This window comes from Mustelus asterias, chromosome 7 (assembly GCF_964213995.1).
Source record: "Mustelus asterias chromosome 7, sMusAst1.hap1.1, whole genome shotgun sequence".
Classification (NCBI taxonomy): Eukaryota; Metazoa; Chordata; class Chondrichthyes; order Carcharhiniformes; family Triakidae; genus Mustelus; species Mustelus asterias.
Genome location: NC_135807.1, coordinates 17,747,527 through 17,772,187, shown reverse-complemented (window position 1 = coordinate 17,772,187; position 24,661 = coordinate 17,747,527). Strand labels below are relative to the sequence as shown.

The following is a 24,661-nucleotide window of genomic DNA, read 5'->3' as shown; positions in this document are numbered from 1 at the left end:
TGACGAGATTGATAGAAAGTGATGTCCAGAAGCCAGCATGACTCACAGCGCAGTGCAGAGAAATACACGGAATTTGACATAAGACAAATTTAATTCCAGTCATAAGGCTACTCTCTGGGTGTCTTCTCAATCAACTTCACACTTAGTGCGCAACCTTCATCTATCACTGAGCTCTTCTTGGTAATAGAAATGATATTAGCAGCAACCTTTCCTACTCTATCAACTAGCATTTCCACTTCTTTTGAATTAAAAAAAGGAAAGACGGTTTTAGCGAGGGGCTCAAAGTAACCTTATAATGTATAGAATGAAGTACTAGGATGTTATGTGAGAATTTAAGACATTTTTTGTTGGCAAAACGTGAAACATACAAGGTGGGATACATTAAGAATTTATTTAACTAAATGTTTATTTCATTAGGGAAATCTGTTTAACTCTAGTTAAGTTTAAGTTTATTTACCAGTGTCGCAAGTAGGCTTACATTAACACTGCAATGAAGTTACTGTGAAAATCCCCGAGTCGCCACACTCCAGCGCCTGTTCGGATACACTGAGGGAGAATTTAGCATGGCCAATGCACCTAACCAGCACGTCTTTCGGACTGTGGGAGGAAACTGGCGCATCCAGAGGAAACCCACACAGGCACGGGGAGAACGTGCAGACTCCGCACAGTCACCCAAGCCGGGAATTGAACTGGCACTGTGAGGCAGCAGTGCTAACCACCATGCCACCCAGGACTCTTCTTTAGAGTCTCCAACATGAATGAAATTCAATATGGAATAATGCCCTCTGCAATATATTCTCTGCGTCAGCCACGATTCAGCATGGACTGGGCGCTGGGTCTTACTGGCTGTTTCTCTCATAAGGCAACTTGACAATCTCAAACACAACAGAATGCTATGACGGAAATCTCACTTGTCTTTGCACTTCTCCAAAGCGTCGTCTGCGATCTGCTTTAAGTTCACAAGCTTTTGTCCTCGGTAGAAACCATCTAAATGGCAGAAAAAACCAGAAGGGTGAAGCGTCACGGCTTTCTAATGTTGATGCTCAAAGTTTTCTAGCACAACCGGTACAACTAATCACAAGAATAGGCCAGAAGACTTCAGAGCGTACAGTGAATAACTATACAGCAATAAGAGGGTCCTTACCTGCAGTGATCAATAAGATGCATTGGGAGTCTAATATTCTCTCACATAGAGACTCGGCTGAAAAACCTGCAAACTAAATAATAAACATATAAAACAGCTGGAATGACTTCCATTATCTATTAATCAGCACAAAGTGTTTTAATGAGCACATTTCCCATGACAGTCAATGGGAAGGGGCGGCACGGTGGCACAGTGGTTGGGGCGGCACAGTGGTTGGGGCGGCACGGTGGCACAGTGGTTGGGGCGGCACGGTGGCACAGTGGTTGGGGCGGCACGGTGGCACAGTGGTTGGGGCGGCACGGTGGCACAGTGGTTGGGGCGGCACGGTGGCACAGTGGTTGGGGCGGCATGGTGGCACAGTGGTTGGGGCGGCACGGTGGCACAGTGGTTGGGGCGGCACGGTGGCACAGTGGTTGGGGCGGCACGGTGGCACAGTGGTTAGCACTGCTGCCTCACAGGGTCAGGGACTTGGATTCAATTCCAGCCTCGGGTCACAGTCTGTGTGGAGTTTGCACATTCTCCCCGTGTCTGCATGGGTTTTCTCCGGGTGCTCCGGTTTCCTCCCACAGTCCAAGGATGTGGGGGTTAGGCGGATTGGCCATGCTAAATTGCCCCTTAAAGTCAGGGGGATTAGCAGGGTAAAGATGTGGGGTTACAGGGAGAGGACTTGGGTGGAATTGTTATTGGTGTAGGCTCGATGGGCTGAATGGCCTTCTTCTGCACTGTCGGGATTCTATGTGAATAAATAGTGTGACTTAGGCCATGTCACATCTTCTATTGGTCTGATTCGTTAACTCTGTTTCTTTCTCCATAGATGCTGCCAAACCTGCTGAATATTCCCTGAGATTAGGGGACGTGTTCAATGGGAACCCATTCATTTATTAGACAATGATATTAATACTGTGGCAAATTCACAGGCACAAGTGCAAGAAAACCATGTATGCAAGCATCAACCATTATCACTGCATGGATGTTATTGGCTGGATCAACTAACAACCCCCAACTGGCTCATGCCCCCTGACTAGTTCCTGACCCCTGACTGGCTCATGCCCCCTGGCCGGCTCATGCCCCCTGACTGGCTCATGCCCCCTGACTGGCTCATGCCCCCTGACCAGCTCCTGACCGGCTCATGACCACTGACTGGCTCATGACCGCTGACTAGCTCATGCCCCCTGACTAGCTCATGCCCCCATGAAATTGCATTGGCTGAAAGGTCCTAATGTCAACCTGGGTCACAAAATGCTTTGCAGTCAATGAAATATATCGTTAAATGTGGTCAATCACATCTGTTAACCATGTCTTGATAAAAAAAAAACAGTTGAATGACCAGATAATTGATTTTTAGTGGAGTTGTTTGCAGACTAATTGTTGACCGGTGCATCAGGAGGGTTTTTGTCCTGAGCTCAAGTTACATCCGTCCAATTGGGTGCATGAGACTTCACTTGCAGGTCTCAGCTGTCACGCCAACTTGAAACTAGAATCGTAGAATCATACAGTGCAGAAAGAGGCCATTCGGCCCATCGAGTCTGCACCGACCACAATCCCACCCAGGCCCTATCCACATATCCCTACATATTTTTACCCACTAACCCCTCTAACCTATGCATCCCAGGACACTAAGGGGCAATTTAGCATGGCCAATCAACCTAGCCCGCACATCTTTGGACTGTGAGAGGAAACCAGAGCACCCGGAGGAAACCCACGCAGACACAGGGAGAATGTGCAAACTCCACATTGACAGCGACCCGAGCCGGGATTCGAACCCAGGTCCCTGGAGCTGTGAAGCAGCAGTGCTAACCACTGTGCTACCGTGCCGCCCTAACTACAAAGGGTCGTGAACGTAACACAGTCCAGCACTCAAACCAGCCTCCCATCCGTTGACTCTGTCGACACTTCCCGCTGCCTCGGAAAAGCAGCCAGCATTATCAAGGATCCCACACACCCCGGACATTCTCTCTTCCACCTTCTTCTGTCGGGAAAAGGATACAAAAGTCTGAGGTCACGACTCAACAACAGCTTCTTCCCTGCTGCCGTCAGATTTTGAATGGACCTCCCATATATTAAGCTGATCTTTCTCTGCACCCTAGCTATGACTGTAACACTATATTCTGCACCCTCTCCTTCCTTTCCCCTTATGTACTCTATGAATAGTATGTTTTATCTCTATAGAGCGCAAGAAACAATACTTTTCACTGTATCGCAATACATATGATAATAATAAATCAAACTAAATCAAATCAAAGTTTGCCCACTGTACCTTACAATGGTTCTTGATCCCTCACCGGGGTTTATTTATTTAATTGCAAAGTGCTCGTCGAGCAGTTGGACATTCCATACGTACCACAACCGAATGTACGGCTCCTATTCTCGCACACGCCAGCATTGCACATATCAGCTCTGGGATCACTGGCAAGTATATGGCAACCCTGTCTCCTTTCTGCACTCCTGTGAAGAGAATAAGATGTTCCGCTTTTTATTTATGATTGATTGAAAGATTTTGGATGTCAAGCGTTTGGAATTCAATCAAAAAAACTTATCAAAAGTTCAGCCCATCAGCCCGAAAAATCATGTCTGTTTTTTTTTGTTCCATTTCCTTTCAGGAATTTCCAGTTGATTTCCTTTCCACGCACAGGGAGGGATTTTATGGCCTTGTTCCAGCAAGACCAGAAAATCCCGCCCGAGGTCACCAGACATTTCCATCGTCCTCCCCACCCTCGCCCGCTCCGGTTCCGTGGCAGGTGGGGCGGTAGAATTCCAGTGACGGATTTTCACAAACTGTATAGAAAGTAGAGTGCAGAAATAGACCATTCGCCACATCTGGTCCATTCCAGTGTTTATATTTCACATGAGTCTCCCCTCACCCCATTACATCGAACCTCCCCATCGACATCCCTTTCCTTCTCTTTTTCCCGATTTACCTAGTTTCCTCCTTAAAATTAATACGTGTTATTCCCCCAACTCCTCTCCTCTCCTTGTGGTAGCAAGTTTCTCATTCTCGCCCTTCTCTGGGTAAAGAGGCGACAGCGACCCATTCGAGGGTCATCCGTGGCTTCACCAACAGCCATCGGCTCTTCAGTCCAATTGTGGCAATTCACAAGAAAAGAACTCTCCGCACACTGGGAGAACAGAGCTCTCCGCACACTGGGAGAACAGAGCTCTCCGCACACTGGGAGAACAGAGCTCTCCGCACACTGGGAGAACAGAGCTCTCCGCACACTGGGAGAACAGAGCTCTCCGCACACTGGGAGAACAGAGCTCTCCGCACACTGGGAGAACAGAGCTCTCCGCACACTGGGAGAACAGAGCTCTCCGCACACTGGGAGAACAGAGCTCTCCGCACACTGGGAGAACAGAGCTCTCCGCACACTGGGAGAACAGAGCTCTCCGCACACTGGGAGAACAGAGCTCTCCGCACACTGGGAGAACAGAGCTCTCCGTACACTGGAATAATAGAGCTCTCAAAACATTGGAATAACCAGAACCTTACTTGTGAAACTGACAGAGCCTTACTCACTGGATTAACAGAGCTGCCAGTTTCCTACAGAACACCCAGTACGAAACGGCCCATTTGATCAACACCCCATCCATTCACTTAAACATTTACCTGCTCCGCCACCAACACACACTGACAGCAGAGGGGACCATCTACAAGATGCACAGCAGCAACTCAACAAGACTCCTTAGACAGCACCTCCCAAAACCACGACCACTTCCAATAAGGACAAGGGCAGCAGCTACATGGGACCACCACTACCTGCAAATTCCCCTCTAAACTATTCACTATGCTGACTCGGAAATATATCGCTATTTCTTCACTGTCAGTGGGTAAAAAATCAAAAGTCAGCACTCTGGACATACAGAGAGCACATAGACAACAGCGTTTCAAAGAGGAGGTTCAACACCACCTTCTCAGGGGCAATTAGGGATGGTCAGCAAATACAGGCACTGCGGAAATTATCGTATCGCATCAATCCAGTAAAAAATAAACAAATGACAGTGATTTACTCACTGGAATAACACAGCACTCTACTCACTGGAATAATACAGCACTCTACTCACCGGGATAACACAGCACTCTACTCACCGGGATAACACAGCATTCTACTCACCGGAATAACACCGCACTCTACTCACCGGAATAACACCGCACTCTACTCACCGGAATAACACCGCACTCTACTCACCGGAATAACACCGCACTCTACTCACCGGAATAACACCGCACTCTACTCACCGGAATAACACCGCACTCTACTCACTGGAATAACACCGCACTCTACTCACTGGAATAACACCGCACTCTACTCACTGGAATAACACCGCACTCTACTCACTGGAATAACACCGCACTCTACTCACTGGAATAACACCGCACTCTACTCACTGGAATAACACCGCACTCTACTCACTGGAATAACACCGCACTCTACTCACTGGAATAACACCGCACTCTACTCACTGGAATAACACCGCACTCTACTCACTGGAATAACACCGCACTCTACTCACTGGAATAACACCGCACTCTACTCACTGGAATAACACCGCACTCTACTCACTGGAATAACACCGCACTCTACTCACTGGAATAACACCGCACTCTACTCACTGGAATAACACCGCACTCTACTCACTGGAATAACACCGCACTCTACTCACTGGAATAACACCGCACTCTACTCACTGGAATAACACCGCACTCTACTCACTGGAATAACACAGCACTCTACTCACTGGAATAACACCGCACTCTACTCACTGGAATAACACCGCACTCTACTCACTGGAATAACACCGCACTCTACTCACTGGAATAACACCGCACTCTACTCACTGGAATAACAGAGCATTCTACTCACTGGAATAACAGAGCTCTCTACTTACATGAACAAGATAAGAGCCCTCTACTGCTTCTTGGAAAAAAGGAATTATTCACCTAAAGTCCGCAGGACATTTGCAAACTTGCAGACTTCCTTTAACAACTGAGAGTAGGTGATGGTGGAGCTGTCTTCAGGCTCATTTCCTTCCCTGAAAAAAAGTCAGAAATCATCCTGATTAAGAAGAAAATGTTATACCTCCAATATCATTCATCTCAATATCATCCATCCTTCTCTGACCTGAACTCAACTAAATGCTTCATTTTATTACACACTCACTTCAATTCTCTGTACTAAATTTCTTCCCACACCTCTTTCCTTTAAGTTTGTGCTCCAATCTCATTATGTACGCTTGGTTGAGCGCCCAAACATCCATTAGAATTCAAGAATACCTGCTCCCCAGAGAAAATATTGTTTAATTGACATTTTTGATCTCTGCTGTAAATTTCACAATGTTTGTTGACATAAGTTAGGCAGTTTCAAGATTTTATGATTGTGGTTTTTGAAATGTCAGAGGGCCTGGATGATTCATACTTTTGGTAGCTTGTTGTCCAGACTATTTGTTTCAAACATAGGAGAAAGATATCAACGCATTACATTTTTTCAAAGGTTTTTTTTACACATGCCTGTATATGCTATTATGTTCATTGGTTATAGAAAGTGTACAGTGAGTCAATGGGCATGGAAGTGACAGAGCTTGGCATATTGGGCATAAGGGAAGTAGAAGGTGGGTGGAAAGACAGAGCTTGTTATCAGGCAATATGGGATATAGGGTGGGTGGAAGGGCAAATTGTGACATGGTGGCATAAGAAGGGGAAGAGCAGAGCTTGACATGGGGGCATGAGGGGACACAGAATCCCTACAGTGCAGAAAGAAGCCATTCAGCCCATCGAATGTCCAAAAGAGCATCTCACCCAGGCCCTCCCTCTTGCCCTCTCCTCATAATCCAACGCATTTACAATAGCTAATCTACCTAACATAGGTATCTTTCAAGGGGCAATTTAGCACGGCCAATCCACCTAACCTGCACATCTTTGGGACTGTGAGAGGAAATCTGAGCACCGGGAGGAAACCCACGCAGACATGGGGAGAAGGTGCAGACATCGCACAGACAGTGACCCAAGCCAGGAATTGATTTGATTTGATTTTATTATTGTCACATGTATTAACATACAGTGAAAAGTATGGTTTCTTGTGCGCTTTACAGACAAAACATACCGTTCATAGAGAAGGAAACGAAAGAGTGCAGAATGTAGTGTTATAGTCATAGCCAGGGTGTAGAGAAAGATCAACTTAATGCAAGGTAAGTCCATTCAAATGTCTGACAGCAGCAGGAAAGAAGCTGTTCTTGAGTCGGTTGGTACGTGACCTCAGACTTTTGTATCTTTTTCCTGAAGGAAGAAGGTGGAAGAGAGAATGTCCGGGTGCATGGGGTCCTTAATTATGCTCGCTGCTTTGCCGAGGCAGCGGGAAGTGTAGACAGAGTCAATGGATGGGAGGCTGGATGGATTGGGCTACATTCACTACCTTTTGTAGTTTCTTGCAATCTTGGACAGAGCAGGAGCCATACCAAGCTGTGATACAACCCGAAATAATGCTTTCTATGGTGCATCTGTAAAGGTTGGTGAGAGTTGTAGCTGACATGCCAATTGAACCCGAGTCCCTGGCGCTGTGAGGCAGCAGTTTTAACCTCTGTGCCACCGTGTCACCCAGAGAACATATGGGCTGAGTGGAAAGACAGAGCTTGGCATAGGGGAATGAGAGCTCTGAGGTACGGGTTAAGGGGCAGAGCTTCATACAGGGGGCATGGGGGACCTAGGAGTGCGGGTATAAGGGCACAGCTTGGCATAGAGCACATGAGGGGTCCAAGAGCCTGGGTGATGGGCACGAGGTGGCTTGTATAGGGTATGGGGAGAGTTTGGTGGGTGAAGAGGGTGAGGGGTGAGGGCTGGAGGGCCTCGGTACATGGCAGCCTCGTTGGCTGCCCCCACATTTCTTCCTGAGTGGGCTGGCCTGACTCTGATCTCAGGCAATAAAGATCCCGCCTTTGTGGGCACTTTCTCCTGAGGCAGGACCGCCAAGCCGGGAATCTTTTCCAGTTCTCTCTGCGTGGCTCAAGAATGAAAACCCAGAGTCAAATCTCAATGGTGCTTTAAAACAGTTAGCCCTTTAATGGAATTATCTATCCATCTGACACATCGCCACCAACACACTGGCAGACCAGATTACCTTGTTTCTGAGGCTCAGTCCAGTTCAGTCTCTAGTCAATGGTAATGCCCTAGCTACTTATAGTTAAGAATTATATTTTCATGGGAGATGGTTGTTTTTCAGCCTGGAGGATGGTAGATAGTGGTGTTCTCAAGGATTAGTGATGGACCCACTACTCATTTTTTTGATAAATGAGTTAAAGTAAAGTAAAGTTTATTTATTAGTCACAAGTAGGCGAATATTCACACTGCGATGAAAATCCCCTAGTCACCACACTCCGGTGCCTGTTCAGGTTCACAGAGGGAGAATTTTAGCATGGCCAATGCACCTAACCAGCACATCTTTCTTTGTTACTAACTTTAAGGGAAAAGCGGAAGTAGCCGGGCGCGGGGTGACCCGGGAAGAAAATTTGTTTTTTTTTTAAGCGCGCGGGATGTTTAAAAGCAGGCCGCACTATCCAGCGGGCAGCGTTGTAGCGGGCAGCAGAGTGAGCAGGGAGCAGAGTGAGAGCTAAAGGGCTTTGGCTCATCGGGCTTCGGAGTAAACAGGCAGAGGCAGGATAGGTTTAGATAGTTTTTCCTGTGTCATTGGAAGAAAGGGGGAATTATGAATGTGAGGCCAGTTTGTTGCTCTCAGTGTCGGATGTGGGAGGTCCTGGAGTCAGCTAGCCTCCCGGACGTCCATATCTGCGCCAGGTGCGTCGAGTTGCAGCTCCTAAGGGACCACGTTAGGGAACTGGAACTGCAGCTCGATGACCTTCGTCTGGTTAGGGAGAATGAGGAGGTGATAGAGAGGAGTTACAGGCAGGTGGTCACACCGGGGCCACGGGAGGCAGACAAGTGGGTCACGGTTAGGAATGGGAAGGGGAAAGGTCAGGTACTAGAGAGTACCCCAGTGGCTGTGCCCCTTAAAAATAAGTACCCCTGTTTAAGTAATGTTGGGGGTAGCAGCTTACCTGGGGGAAGCAACAGTGGACGTGTCTCCGGCGCAGAGTCCGGCCCGGTAGCTCAGAAGGGTAGGGAAAGGGAGGATGAGCAGACTGACAAGGTACAGGGAGCCGTTCAAGTGGGGGCAGAAAAAAAAAATGTAGTAGAAATTGGGGATAGTACACTTTTGGATGCTGTTGGGGGGGATGACTTAGCAGGGGTAAGCCATGGTGTACAGGTCACTGGCTCGGAGTCTGTCCTTGTGGCTCAGAAGGGAAGGGGGAGAGGAGTAGAGGATTAGTCATTGGGGACTCCATAGTTAAAAGGACGGATAGGAGATTCTGCGGGAACGAGAGAGACTCGCGATTGGTGCGTTATCTCCCAGGAGCCAGAGTCCATGATGTCTCGGATCGTGTTTTCGAAATCCTTAAGGGGGAGGGGGACCAGCCCCAAGTTGTGGTTCACATAGGCACTCAAGACATAGATAGGGAAAGGGATGGGGATGTAAGGCAGAAATTCAGGGAGTTAGGGTGGAAGCTTAGGGCTAGAACAAACAGAGTTGTTATCTCTGGCTTGTTACCCGTGCCACGTGATAGTGAGGAGAGGAATAGGGAGAGAGAGCAGTTGAACACGTGGTTACAGGGATGGTGCAGGAGGGAGGGATTCAGATACCTGGACAATTGGGGCTCTTTCTGGGGTAGGTGGGACCTCTACAAACAGGATGGTCTACACCTGAACCAGAGGGATACCAATGTCTTGGGGGAGAAATTTGCTAATGCTCTTCGGGAGGGTTTAAACTAATTCAGCAGGAGGGTGGGTACCTGAATTGTAGCTCCGGTGTGCAGGAGGTTGAGAGTAGTGAGGTCATGGATAAGGTTTCAGCGTCACAGGAGTGTACTGGCAGGCAGGAAGGTGGTTTGAAGTGTGTATACTTCAACGCCAGGAGCATCCGGAATAAGGTGGGTGAACTTGCAGCATGGGTTGGTACCTGGGATTTTGATGTTGTGGCCATCTCGGAGACATGGATAGAGCAGGAACAGGAATGGTTGTTGCAGGTTCCAGGGTTTAGATGTTTCAGTAAGTGCAGGGAAGGTGGTAAAAGAGGGGGAGGTGTGGCATTGTTAGTCAAGGACAGTATTACGGTGGCAGAAAGGACATTTGATGAGGACTCGTCTACTGAGGTAGTTTGAGCTGAGGTTAGAAACAGGAAACGAGAGGTCACCCTGTTGGGAGTTTTTTTATAGACCTCCGAAAAGTTCCAGAGATGTAGAGGAAAAAATTGCAAAGATGATATTGGGTAGGAGCGAAAGTAACAGGGTAGTTGTTATGGGGAACTTTAACTTTACAAATATTGACTGGAAAAGCTATAGTTCGAGTACATTAGAGGGCTCAGTTTTTGTCCAATGTGTGCAGGAAGGCTTCCTGACGCAGTATGTAGATAGACCAACAAGAGGAGAGGCCACATTGGATTTGGTACTGGGTAATGAACCAGGCCAGGTGTTAGATTTGGAGGTAGGTGAGCACTTTGGTGACAGTGACCACAATTCGATTACGTTTACCTTAGCAATGGAAAGGGATAGGTATATACCAAAGGGCAAGAGTTATAGCTGGGGGAAAGGAAATTATGATGCGATTAGGCTAGATTTAGCTGGCATAGGTTGGGGAAGGAAACTGCCGGGGATGGGCACAATTGTAATGTGGAGCTTGTTCAAGGAACAGCTACTACGCGTCCTTGATAAATATGTACCCGTCAGGCAGGGAGGAAGCAGACGTGTGAGGCAACCATGGTTTACTCAGGAGGTTGAATCGCTTGTGAAGAGGAAGAAGGAGACTTATGTTAAGATGAGATGTGAAGGCTCAGTTAGGGCGCTTGAGAGTTACAAGTTAGCCAGGAAGGACCTAAAGAAAGAGTTAAGAAGAGCCAGGAGGGGACATGAGAAGTCTTTGTCAGGTAGGATCAAGGAAAGCCCTAAAGCTTTCTATAGGTATGTCAGGAGTAAAAGAATGACTAGGGTAAGATTAGGGCCAGTCAAGGACAGTAGTGGGAAGTTGTGCGCGGAGTCTGAAGAGATAGGAGAGGCACTAAATGAATATTTTTCGTCGGTATTCACACAGGAGAGAAACAGTGTTGTCGAGGGGAGTACTGAGATGCAGGCTGTTGGACTGGACGGGATTGAGGTTCATAAGGAGGTGTTGTTAGCAATTCTGGAAAGGGTAAAAATAGATAAGTCCCCTGGGCCGGTTGGGATTTATCCTAGGATTCTCTGGGAGGCGAGAGAGGAGATTGCAGAGCCTTTGGCTTTGATCTTTGTGTCGTCATTGTCTACAGGTACAGTGCCAGTAGACTGGAGGATAGCAAATGTTGTCCCTTTGTTCAAGAAGGGGAGTAGGGACAACTCTGGTAATTATAGACCGGTGAGCCTTACTTCTGTTGTGGGCAAAGTTTTGGAAAGGATTATAAGAGATAGGATTTATAATCACCTAGAAAGGAATAATTTGATTAGGGATAGTCAGCACAGTTTGAGTTCTTTGAGAAGGTGACCAAAGAGGTGGATGAGGATAAAGCGGTTGATGTGGTGTATATGGATTTCAGCAAAGTGTTTGATAAGGTTCCCCATGGTAAGCTTTTGCAGAAAATACAGACACATGGGATTGAGGGTGATTTCGTGGTTTGGATCAGGAATTGGCTAGCTGTAAGAAAACAAAGGGTGGTGGTTGATGGGAAATATTCATCCTGGAGTTCAGTTACTAATGGTGTACTGCAAGGATCTGTTTTGGGGCCACTGCTGTTTGTTATTTTTATTAATGACCTGGATGAGGGCGTAGAAGGATGGATTAGTAAATTTGCGGATGACACTAAAGTCGATGGAGTTGTAGACAGTGCAGAGGGATGTGGCAGGTTACAGAGGGACACAGATAAGCTGCAGAACTGGGCTGAGAGGTGGCAAATGGAGTTTAATGCGGAAAAGTGTGAGGTGATTCACTTTGGAAAGAGTAACAGGAATACAGAGTACTGGGCTAATGGTAAGATACTTGGTAGTGTGGATGAACAGAGGGATCTGGGTGTCCATGTGCATAGATGCCTGAAAGTTGGCACCCAGGTTGATAGGGTTGTTAAGAAGGCGCACGGTGTGTTAGCTTTTATTGGTAGAGGGATTGAGTTTCGGAGCCAGGAGGTCATGCTGCAACTGTACAAAACTCTGGTGCGGCCACATTTGGAGTTTTGCGTACAGTTCTGGTCGCCACATTATAGGAAAGATGTGGAAGTGTTGGAAAGGGTGCAGAGGAGATTTACCAGGATGTTGCCTGGTATGGTGGGAAAATTGTATGAGGAAAGGCTGAGGGACTTGAGGTTGTTTTCGTTAGAGAGAAGAAGGTTAAGAGGTGACTTAATAGAGGCATACAAGATGATCAGAGGATTAGATAGGGTGGATAGTGAGAGCCTTTTTCCTCGGATGGTGATGGCTAACACGAGGGGACATAGCTTTAAATTGAGACAGATGTTAGAGGTAGGTTCTTTACTCAGAGAGTAGTAAGGGCGTGGAATGACCTGCCTGCAGCAGTAGTGGACTCGTCAACATTGAGAGCATTCAAATGGTTATTGGATAAACATATGGATGATATTGGAATAGCGTAGATTAGAGGGGCTTTAGATTGGTTTCACTGGTCGGCGCAACATCGAGGGCTGAAGGGCCTGTACTGCGCTGTAATGTTCTATGTTCTATCTTTGGAGTGTGGGAGGAAACCGGAGCACCCGGAGGAAACCCACGCAGACACAGGGAGAACGTGCAAACTCCACACAGACAGTCATCCAAGTCGGGAATCAAACCTAGGTCCCTGGAGCTGTGACGCAGCAGTGCTAACCACTGTGCCACCGTGCCGCCCCACTTAGTTGAATGTTGAATACAGACTAAAGTCTCAAAATTTGTGATGATACCAAAGTTGGAGGTTTGGCGGACAATGAGGATGAGAGCAATTGATTGCAACACAACAATAGATAGACTCGCACAACAGGCAGACAGGTGGCAGATGGAATTTAATACAGAGAAGTGTGAGGTGATACAGTTTTGCAGAAAGGATACAAAAAGATATGTAAGCTTCAGGGCATATTTGTAAAGAGTGTGCAGGGACAAAGGGGTCTGGGGTTTTGTGTGCTTAAATATTGAAAGTGGCTGAAAGATCATTGAGAGATTAATACATTTGCGATCATGTGCCTCCTAAATAGAAGTACTGAGTACAAAAGCAGGAAAGTGGCTACAGCTAGAGTAATGGATCTAGTTCTGGTCATCACACAACAGAAAAGATGGGAGTATCTTTGTGAGGAGGTTTACCGGAATGGTTTGTGAGGTGAGGGATTTGGTGAAGATTACAGCCTTGGTCAAAACATGAACAAAAAAACTAAATCAAGAATTGAGACAGGAGTGATTGCCCTTGATCTCAAGGCAGCATTTGACTGATTGTGGCATCAAGGAGCCATTACAAAATGGAAACCAGAGAGAATCTGAGGGAAAACTCTCCACTGGTCGTAGTCATACTGAGCACAAAGGAAGATGGTTGTGGTTGCTGGAGGGTCAGTCATCTCAGTCCCAGGATATCATTGCAGGAGTTCCTCAGGGCAACATCCCAGACCCAAACATCTTCAGCGACTTCACCAAAGACCTTCTCTGTATCATAAGGTCAGAAGTGGGGATATTTGCTGATGATTGCACAATGTTCAACACCATTCACGACTCCCCAGATACTGAAGCAGTTCATGTTCAAATGCAACAAGACCTGGACAATATTCAGGCTTGGGCTGATAAATAGCAAACAACATTCAGCCACACAAGTTCTAGGCAAAGAACATCTCCAACAAGAGAGAGTCTAACCATCTCTCCTTGACATTCAGTGGCATTACCATCGCTGTATCCCCCAATATCAACATCCTGGGGGTTGCCATTGACCAGAAACTGAACTGGACTAACCATATAAATACTGTGGCTACAATAGCAGGTCAGAGGCTGGGACTCCTGCAGCAAGTAGCTCACCTACCAACTCAACAAAGCCTGTCCACCATCTACAAGGCACAAGTCAGTATGATGGAATACCTGGTTGACTGCAGCTCCGACAACATTGAATAAGTTCAACACCATCCAGGACAAAGAAACCTGCTTGAGTGGCACCCCATGTGTCACCTTCAACATCCACTGCCTCCACCAATGATGCACAGTGGCAGTGGTGTATGCCATCTACAAGATGCACTGCAGCAACTCACTGATTTTCCTTCGACAACACCTTCCAAACTTGCGACCTCTACCATCTAGAAGGACAAGGGCAGCCGATACATGGGAACACTTCAGCCTGCAATTTCCCCTCTAAACCACTCACCATCCTAACTTGGGAATATATCATGTTCCTTCGCAGTCGTTGGATCAAAATCCTGTAACACCCTCCCTAACAGCACTGTGGGTGTACCTACACCAGATGGACCAAATGCATTAACTGTGTTGCAGAATATGATCCATTTTCAAACGTGCTTTCAAATTGAAAAATGTGTATCAATTTTAGTAAAGGTTGATTGCTTCTATAGGTTCGAACACACTGTATGTTTCAGCAAATACATAGATTTGTGAATGGTAGCACAGTGTATTGATTGTGTCATTCCTTGACTGTGTAGGGCTTAGGGCAAGGTCAAGGGGTCCACCAGACATGAAGCTTTGCTTCAGAAAAAGTTTCAGGGAGCATTAATGTGGGTAATGAAGATCAGGATTCCTTCCATTAGAGTAGAAATGACTATGGTGGGGTTAGTCATAGATTATAAACCATGTGCACCATAAGTGGATAGTTGCAGGGTGTAGATCAGACTTGTTGAACCGGCGACCCGCCTGCCGCAATGTGGCCCCCAAAGCTCCTCTATGGCCTCTTTCTGCACTGCAGGGACTCTATGAAAAAAAAACAATGTGGTGAATCGAAGTTGAAGGGACAGACAAGGGTCAGAACCTGGATTCTCTTTTCACCCCTCTATCATTTTACTGCTGGCCCATATCACCCAGCACCGAGCTCATACGTACTTGCTGCAGCTGCGATGCCATCCTGGTGACCTATTCACGTGCCTCAACAAGAACCTTACAAGGAAATTAGTAACACTGGGCAACCCAGTAACCGCTTTCAAATAACCTCCCAGTACAATGCGACATAGAGATTCTGGACATTACTTCATGGAGACCATTTAGTCCACAAGAGTGATACTGGTGCTAACCATCCAGATCAAGCCATTTCCTCTCATTCCATTTGTTTGCATTTACCCTTCAGTTCTTGCCTTTCACACTATTCTCTCACATGAACCACTTGGGTTAATTACCATCAGGTTACCACTGGCTGAAATAGCACACTCCAATATTAGTTAGTGTCTTTCACAGAAAATGGAACATTCATCTTGTGAAGGAATTTCCTGAATTAATAAAGTGACTATTTTGTCTAACTGTTCCCATTAAGGTCCAAGCAAAAGCTATGTTTAGAACATTTCTTATCTGCTGGATCCACAACTATTTTTGACGCGTTTATCTTTTTAAAAACTGAAATAATATATAGATAACTAAACATATAAGAGAAAATATAAAACCTTGATTACCAGTAATATGCTATTTTCTCTCCCTGGCCATTTTCTTGTATGTTTCTGTCCAGGAGGTTGTAGCAGATGTTCGTTGTTGCTCCTTCCATGAACTTCACATACACATTCCCCTTTGTCACGTCAAAATTGTAATCTAGAATTGATCCTGTCGGAGGGCTTTTCCAGTAAAACCCTTTAGCAAGTTCGCCCCAGAATTCTGTTCAGAAAAGGGGAGAATTATATGAATCTGCAAGTAATAAAACAGACCTTTTTTGCAAGCAGTGCTGTTTCCCAGTAATTTGCAATGGGTTAAAATTATTTTATCCGTGACTAGTCATGAAGGTAATGATAATTATTGCCACTTTTTTCTTCATTCATTCGGAGGGTGCGAACTTTACCAGCAAAGAGAGCATTTATTGCCTATTCCTCGTTGCTCTTGAGACAGTGGTGGTGAGCTGTTTTCTTGAACTGCTGTATTATTTTGTGATCCCACAGAACTGTTAGCTAAGAAATTCTGGGATTTTGAACCAGCAACATTGAAGGAACGGTGATGCAGGTTCAAGACAGGGTGATGTGTGGCTTGGAGAGAAACTTGCAGAAAGATATGCGGCACGGTGGCACAGTGGTCAGCGCTGCTGCCTCACAGCGCCAGGGATCCGGGTTCAATTCCGGGTTTGGGTCACTGTCTGTGTGGAGCCTGCACATTCTCCCCGTGTCTGTGTGGGTTTCCTCTGGATGCTCTGGTTTCCAAGGATGTGCAGGTTAGGTGGTTTGGCCATGGTAAATTGTTGTTTGTGTCCCAAGATGGTTAAGTTAGAGGGATTAGTGGGGTAAGTATGTGGGGTTACGGGGATGGCGTCTGGGTGGAATGCTCTGTCGGAGAGTCAGTGCAGACTCGATGGGCCAAATGGCCTCCTTCTGCACTGTAGGTATTCTATGATTCTATGATTATATTCTCATGTACCTTCCAAACCCAGGACCTCTACTACATAGAAGGACAAGGGCAGCAGATGCATGGGAACAACACCACCTACAAGTTCCCCTCCAAGCCACACGCCATTCTGACTTGGAACTATATTGCTATTCCTTCACTGTTGTTGGGTCAAAATCCTGGAACTCCCTTCCTAACAGCACTGCTGATGTACCTACACTGCAAGGACTGCAGCAGTTCAAGAGGACGGTTGACACCACCTTTTCAAGACAATTAGGGATGGGCATTAAATACAGACCTAGTGATCAATGCCCGCCTCTCATGAACAAATTATTTAAAAATACACAGCGCAATCATAGTGCACCAGTCACGGAGGGGTGAATGTTTAGGAAAACTGATGAGGTGCCGATCAACTGGGTTCCTTTGTCCTGGATAGTGTCGAGGTATTTAAATGTTGCTTGAGCTGCACTCAACCAGGCAAATGGACAGTATCCCGACAGACTCCTGATCTGTGCATTGTAGACAGTGGACAGGCTTTGCAGAGGCAGGAGTTGAGAATAATGAACGTCTGACCTCTAAATAAAGGTAATTATGAGGGTATAAAAGCAGATCTAGCTAAAATGAATTGGGGAAACTAGGTTATAAGGTAGAACAGTACTGCCAATTGCGCTGGCAAACTTTTAAAGAGATTATTAACTCTCAGCAAAGACTTATCCCAATGAGAAAGAAACACTCTTTGTGAGATGGATGCATCACCCAAGGCTGGATATGAAAGTTAAATAAAGCATGATACACTATTGAAGTGTCTATTTCCAGGCAACAAACTAATTTATTAGAGATTATGAGCAGGGTGGATAATGGGGAACCTGTAGATGTGGTGTAGATTTCCAGAAGGAATTTGATGAGGTTCCACATCAAAGGTTACTACACAAGATTGCATGGTGTAGGGGATAACATATTAGCACAGATAGAGGATTGGTTACCGAACAGGGAACAGACAGTCGGGATAAATGGGTCCTTTTAGAGTTCACAAATTGTAACAGGCATAGAGTTTTTTTTATCCATTCAAGGATTGTGGGTTTCACTGGCTAGGCCAGCGTTCATTGCCCATCCCAAATTGCCCTTTAAAAGATGGTGGTGAATTGCCTTCCTGAACTGCTGTAGGCCATGTGGTGTCAGTACACCCACAGTGCTGTTAGGAGGGGGAGTTCCAGGATTTTGACCCAGAAGGAACGGCGACACGTTTCTAAGTCCGAATGGTGAGTGGCGTGAAGGGAAACCTCCAGGTAGTGGTGCTCCCATGTATCTGCTGCTGTCGCCCCACTAGATGATAGTGGCCTTGGGTTTGAATGGTGCTGCATAAGGAGCCTTGGTGAGTTCCTGCAGTGCATCTGATAGATGGTACACACTGCTGCTACTGAGTGGCAGTGGTGGACGGAGTGAATGTTTGTGAAAGGGATGCTAATCAAGCAGACTGCTTTGTTCTGGATGGTGTCAAGTTTGTGCCCTTGGAGCTGTGCTCATTCAGGCAAGGGGAGAGTATTCCATCACACTCCTGATTTGTGCCTTGTACATTGTGGACCAGCTTTGGAGAGTTCAGTGAGCTACTTACTCAGCATTCCCAGACTCTGACCTGCTAATGTAACCACAGTGTGTATATGGCACGTCCAGTTTCTGGTCAATGGTAACCCCCAGAATGTTGATAGTGGAGAATTCAGCAATGGTAATGCCATTGAATGTAAAGGGGAAATGGTTGGATTCTTTCTTATTGAAGATGGTAATTGGTTGGCACTTGTGTGGTGTTAATGTTACTTGCCACTTAATCAGCCCAAGCCTGAATGTTGTCCAGGTCTTGCTGCAAATGGACATGGACTACCTTCGTATCTGAGGAGTCATGAATGGTGCTGAGCATTGTGTAATCATCAGCAAATATCTCCACTTCTGACCTTATGATGGAAGGAAGGTCATTGATGAAGCAGACGAAAGGGGTTAGGCCTAGGACACTACTGAGGAACTCCTGCAGCGATGTCCTGGGAACATCAATGTCCCAGCCTTCGTTGTAGGGATCAGCACTGCAGCCTCAACTGTTTACGATCCACATCAGTTATTTGGGTGAAAGGATCGGATGCATGATAACTACATTTGCCAATGTCACCAAGATAAATAGGAAAGTAAGTTCTCAAGAGGAGGTAGAGAGTCTGCGAAGGGATAAGGACAGGCTACGTGAAGGGGCAAAATATTTGGCAGATGGAGTATAATGTAGGAAAATGTGAACTTGCCTACTTTGAGAAGAATAATAAAAAAACAGTAGACTATTTAATAGAGAGATATTGCAAAACACGGTGTTACAGAGGGATCTGGGTGTCCTGGTACATGAATCACAAAATATTAATATGCAGGTACAGCATGTGATCAGGAAGACAAAAGGAATATTGATGTTATTTGTAAGGGGAATGGAAAATAAAAGCAGGGAAGTTTTACCGCAGCTGTACAGAGCCTTGGTGAGACCACATCTGAAATTAGATGTTCATCTTGAAAAACAATATAGTTGTGTTTGAAGCAGTTCGGAAAAGGTTCACTCGACTCATTCCTGGGATAAGGGACTTATCATGTGAGGAAAGGTTGAACAGGTTGAACTAAAACCATTAGAGTTTAATAGAATGAGATGTGATCTTATTGAAACACACAGGATCTTGCCAAGACTGGCTAGGGTGGATACTCCGCCGAGGCTTTCATTCTCAGGTGCGATTGGGAGCAGGACAAAAAATTTAAGATCTTCCATTTAAGACCGAAATGAGGAGATTATGTTTCTCTTAGAGGGTCTGAATTAGTGCAATTCTCTTTCCCAGAAAGCACTTTGATGCTGTCTGCAAGGACACTCTTCCCAGACTGCATCACTGTGATACTGGCTGCAAGGACACTCTTCCCAGACTGCTTCACTGTGATAATGTCTGCAAGTAAAGCGTTTGACAAAGTCCCTCATGGTAGGCTGGTGAAAAAGGTTGGATCTCATGGGATAAAGGGGGAGGTGGCTAGATGGGTGGAGAACTGGCTTGGTCGCAGAAGACCGAGGGTGGTAGTGGAAGGGTCTTTTTCCGGCTGGAGGCCTGTGACGAGTGGTGTTCCGCAGGGCTCTGTATTGGGACCTCTGCTGTTTGTGATTTATATAAACGATCTGGAAGAAGGTGTAACTGGGGTGATCAGTAAGTTTGCAGACGACACAAAATTGGTAGGACTTGCAGATAGTGAGGAGCATTGTCAGAGGCTACAGAAGGATATAGATAGGCTGGAAATTTGGGCAAAGAAATGGCAGATGGAGTTCAATCCTGATAAATGCGAAGTGATGCATTTTGGTAGAAATAATGTAGGGAGGAGCTATACGATAAATGGCAGAACCATAAAGGATGTAGATACGCAGAGGGACCTGGGTGTGCAAGTCCACAGATCCTTGAAGGTGACGTCACAGGTGGAGAAGGTGGTGAAGAAGGCATATGGCATGCTTGCCTTTATAGGACGGGGAATAGAGTATAAAAGTTGGGGTCTGATGTTGCAGATGTATAGAATGTTGGTTCTGCCGCATTTGGAATACTGCGTCCAGTTCTGGTCGCCACACTACCAGAAAGACGTGGAGGCTTTGGAGAGAGTACAGAGAAGGTTTACCAGGATGTTACCTGGTATGGAGGGGCTTAGTTATGAGGAGAGATTGGGTAAACTGGGGTTGTTCTCCCTGGAAAGACGGAGGATGAGGGGAGACTTAATAGAGGTGTATAAAATTATGAAAGGCATAGATAGGGTGAACGGTGGGAAGCTTTTCCCCAGGTCGGTGGTGACGTTCACGAGGGATCATAGGTTCAAGGTGAAGGGGGGGGGGGGGAGGTTTAACACAGATATCAGACGGACATATTTTACACAGAGGGTGGGGGGGGGGCCTGGAATGCACTGCCAGGCAAGGTGGTGGAGGCGGACACACTGGGAACGTTTAAGACTTATCTCGATAGCCATATGAACGGAGTGGGAATGGAGGGATACAAAAGAATGGTCTAGTTTGGACCAGGGAGCGGCACGGGCTTGGAGGGCCGAAGGGCCTGTTCCTGTGCTGTATCGTTCTTTGTTTTGACACTCTTCCCAGACTGCTTCACTGCCATACTGTCTGCAAAGACACTCTTCCCAGACTGCTTCACTGTGATACTGTCTGCAACAAAATTCTTCCCAGACTGCATCGCTGTGATACTGTCTGCAAGGACACTCTTCCCAGACTGCATCGCTGTGATACTGTCTGCAAGGACACTCTTCCCAGACTGCATCACTGTGATACTGTCTGCAATGACACTCTTCCCAGACTGCTTCACTGCAATGCTGTCTGCCAGGACACTCTTCCCAGACACTCCTGACTTGTGCCTTGTAAATGGTGGACAGGCTTTGGGGTGAGGGTTGGCAGGGGTGGGGGAGGGGGGTTGGGGCTTAAGAATGTTTCCTAGCCTTTGACCTGCTCTTTTAGCTGTGGTATTTTTACGGCTGGTCCAGTTCAGGTTCTGAGCAATGGTAACCTAATGTCATTCCTGAGGTTAAATTGCAAAAAAAGACAACGGCAAAAACTTTCACAACTTGCATTTATATAGCACCTTCAATGCAATAAAGTGTGCTTTACGAGGGGAGGGTTAGCAAACAAAATTTAACATAAGGATCAATGAAGACAGTTGATGACAGACTGGGTGTAAGAGGTGTGAGGTTGGGAGGAAAGGAGTGGAATTGCAGAGTCAGGGCGCTGACAGGTGAAGGCATTTAGACAAAGTTGCAAAGAGCCTTCCAGATATTGAGAAAATTGCTTTGCCTGCTGTCCCCAGCACAGAATACTGGCTATCCTGGAGAGAGAGGCAGAAGTCTCTGAAGTTTGGAGCGCGGTTGAATCAAACCACACACAAAACACCAAATGAAAGAGCCTGGGTGAACAAACACCTCGACCTTAGATCACCACCAGTACTTACAGTGGAAAGATGGGCGAATATTTAATGCCCAATTTGGATTTCGTCAGCTCGACTCTTGAGTTGTTGAAAGTACCTTACCTCCCGGGTTTTCAACTGATTTCTTGTACAGCCTCCTGTACGTTTCCAAATCTGGAACGTGAGCGTCTGGCTGGATAATTCGGTCCGGGTGGTAAACCAGCTTGGTGGCGGAAAGTCTTTCGGAAGTCATGCTGACCTGGAGGGGCAGCTCTCCAGCAGAGACTGCATGGAGCACACAGCTCGGAGTAACAACACTCACTACCTCCCCCGCAGACTCCGCCCCGTCTACCTGGCAGGCTAGCTCACTCTCCTGGCAGACAGTGCAACAGGACTGAGGGCTTATTTTCAAACACAAAGCTCTGTCAAACGGCACAAGTGCATAGGTCTGTGCAACTTCGGATACATTTCAATACAGCACTGCATTGCATAATGTTGCTAAAGACAAAATAAGTACGTGACGGCCCCTTTATTTGCTGCTTACTTGAGTGGTTCTCGCAATACCTGGTGCCACCCACCAGGTTATATGGTGATGTGGTCTGAAGATTGGACTATCCAATCGCAAGCTTAGAAAGCCTCACCTCCTATTAAGCAATCAAGTTGCAATGTTGGGGAGACAAGAATATCAAGAATTTCAGCATGTTGGCTTGATTTGTCTTTAGGCACTGCACTGGCAACATTTCCACACAGCTTCCCTCTGGCATTTCCAGGTGACGACTTGTACAGAACCTAAAACCTATAGGTGTGTGTGTTCTGCGCGGCTCCCAAGCACAAGGGCAAGCCTCTCTCTCTCTGATACAAACATGCAGAGACAGGACAATTCAGCTTTAAGGGTTGGAGAATTGTCAATGTTTGAGAAATGCAACGGGAGCAGGCGAGGAAACACTGACATTGGTGGAAACACTCACCGCAGTCGCTTGCAACAAATTATTTAAATAGATGGATCCAATTTAAGGGAAAGGAGATTAAACTAAAAGTTAAAGTTTATTTATCAGTCACAAGTGAGGCTTACATTAACACTGCAATGAAGTTACTGTGAAATTCCCCTAGTCGCCACAGTCCGGCGCCTGTTCGGCCCAATGCACCGAACCGGCACGTCTTTGGAGTGTGGGAGGAAACCGGAGCCCCCGGAGGAAACCCACGCAGACATGGAGAGAATGTGCAAACTCCATACAGTCACCCAAGCCGGGTATCAAACCTGGATCCCTGGCGCTGCGAGGCAGCACTGCTAACTCTTTGTGTTCAGCAATAACAGATAGTGGGCTTTGTCAGAAAGAACACCTCAATTGATATGCAGAGAAAACATGGATTTATTCAGGAAAGAGGAGACACTGAAACTGTAGGAGTTGTAGTGAGGTACAAATCGATTAATTTACACCATGTTAATCTTATTTTCCAAGATTCATTTAAATATATTTTTTAAAAGATGTATTCCCAGTACTAAGTGATCAACATTGGCTGATCATATTTATTGCTCATTTCTAGTTTCTCTGATTAACAATTACATGCGAACACCGCCGCCTGCAAGTTCCTCTCCAAGCCACTCACCATCCTGACTTGGAAATATATCGCTGTTCCTTCACAGTCACTGGGTCAAAATCCTGGAATTCCCTCCCTAACGGCATTGTGGGACAGCCCACGGCACGTGGACTGCAGCGATTCAAGAAGGCAGCTCACCACCACCTTCTCAAGGGCAACTAGAGAGGGGAATTAATGCTGGCCCAGCCAGCGATGCCCATGTCCCGTGAATGAATAAAAAAAACAATTGATTTTACAGCTTGCAAAACTGTTTCAGAGGATTTAAAGAGTCAACCGCATGTGGTGGGGCTGGAATCACAAGCGGACTAGCCCAGGTCACTGTGATATGTTGCTTTGTTGTACTAGTCCGACATATACGATTTATTTTCTGGAGCTAGCCCACAAAGTGATATCCTTATTGAGTTCAATTCCACAGCATGCTATGATGGAACTTGAACTCAACACCTCTGAGTTGTGAACCCAGTCTCATCTACCGCTCTACCTTGCTAATTGTCTCGTTTTCCCACCTTCTAACATGAAGCATTCAGTCTTTTACTCATTTATAGTTCCATAAGTATCGGGAACCCTCTCACGCACTTCCATCCGAGTAATAATCCTTACTGTGAATCCACAACACACATTACAGAGGAAATCACTTCAAACCCAATCCTGTTCACATGCATTTCCAGGGGGAAGCCTTGGAGTTCCCCACAGCCTGAAGTTCTTATTCGGTTACTGGACTAAATATAGATATAGAAACATAGAAGATAAGAGCAGGAGGAGGCCATTTGGCCCTTCGAGCCTGGACAGCCATTCATCACGATCATGGCTGATCATCCAACTCAATAGTCTAATCCTGCTTTCTCCCCATAATCTTTGATCCCATTCACCCCAAGTGCTATGTCAGACAGCAGTGCCTTGAGAAGGAAAGGAATGCTTGAGAAATATTATTTTATTCTTGAATGGCTGTAAAAAAATGAGCCTTGGCAGAATCTTATTTCCTGAGAAATATGCATTCTGCTCGAGTGGTACCTCAGCTCAGACGGGACCCTTGAGAAGGTCATTGATGATGCAGCCGAAGATGGTTGGGCTTGGGACACTACCCTGAGAAACTGCAGCAGTGATGTCTTGGGACTGAACACCACAAGCACCTTGGCAGCATCTGTAAGGAGACAAAAGAGCTGATGTTTCGAGTCCAGATGACCCTTTGTCAAAGCTGAAATCACAGCTGACCATGTGATTTCAGCTTCTCTGCCGTTCGGCCATTCACATCTTCTATTTTCTCAATGGACTGCAATTAGCAGCCTTTCCCCTTGTTGTTGTGGCTATGACTCATCTTTCATTTCCTCACCCTACAGTATAAATATCTCCCACTTTCTATGCCTTTTAGCTTTGACAAAGGGTCACCTGGACTCGAAATATCAGCTCTTTCTCTCCTTACAGATGCTGCCAGACCTGCTGAGATTTT

The 24,661-nt window shown here is 46.3% G+C and overlaps 1 protein-coding gene across 1 annotated transcript in view; it reads right to left on the bottom strand.

The window, feature by feature from the left end:
- Window positions 1-22,092, bottom strand: part of acss2l (acyl-CoA synthetase short chain family member 2 like) — a 65,109-nt gene extending 43,017 nt beyond the window's left edge. The window contains exons 1-6 of the mRNA XM_078215724.1: window positions 21,739-22,092; window positions 15,766-15,961; window positions 6,081-6,172; window positions 3,486-3,589; window positions 1,145-1,217; window positions 912-987 (exon numbers count right to left, since the gene is read on the bottom strand). Coding sequence (XP_078071850.1) covers window positions 912-987; window positions 1,145-1,217; window positions 3,486-3,589; window positions 6,081-6,172; window positions 15,766-15,961; window positions 21,739-21,868 — 671 coding nt within the window. The 5' untranslated portion in view covers window positions 21,869-22,092. The remainder of the gene's footprint in view (window positions 1-911; window positions 988-1,144; window positions 1,218-3,485; window positions 3,590-6,080; window positions 6,173-15,765; window positions 15,962-21,738) is intronic.
- Between the last annotated feature and the right edge of the window lie 2,569 nt (window positions 22,093-24,661).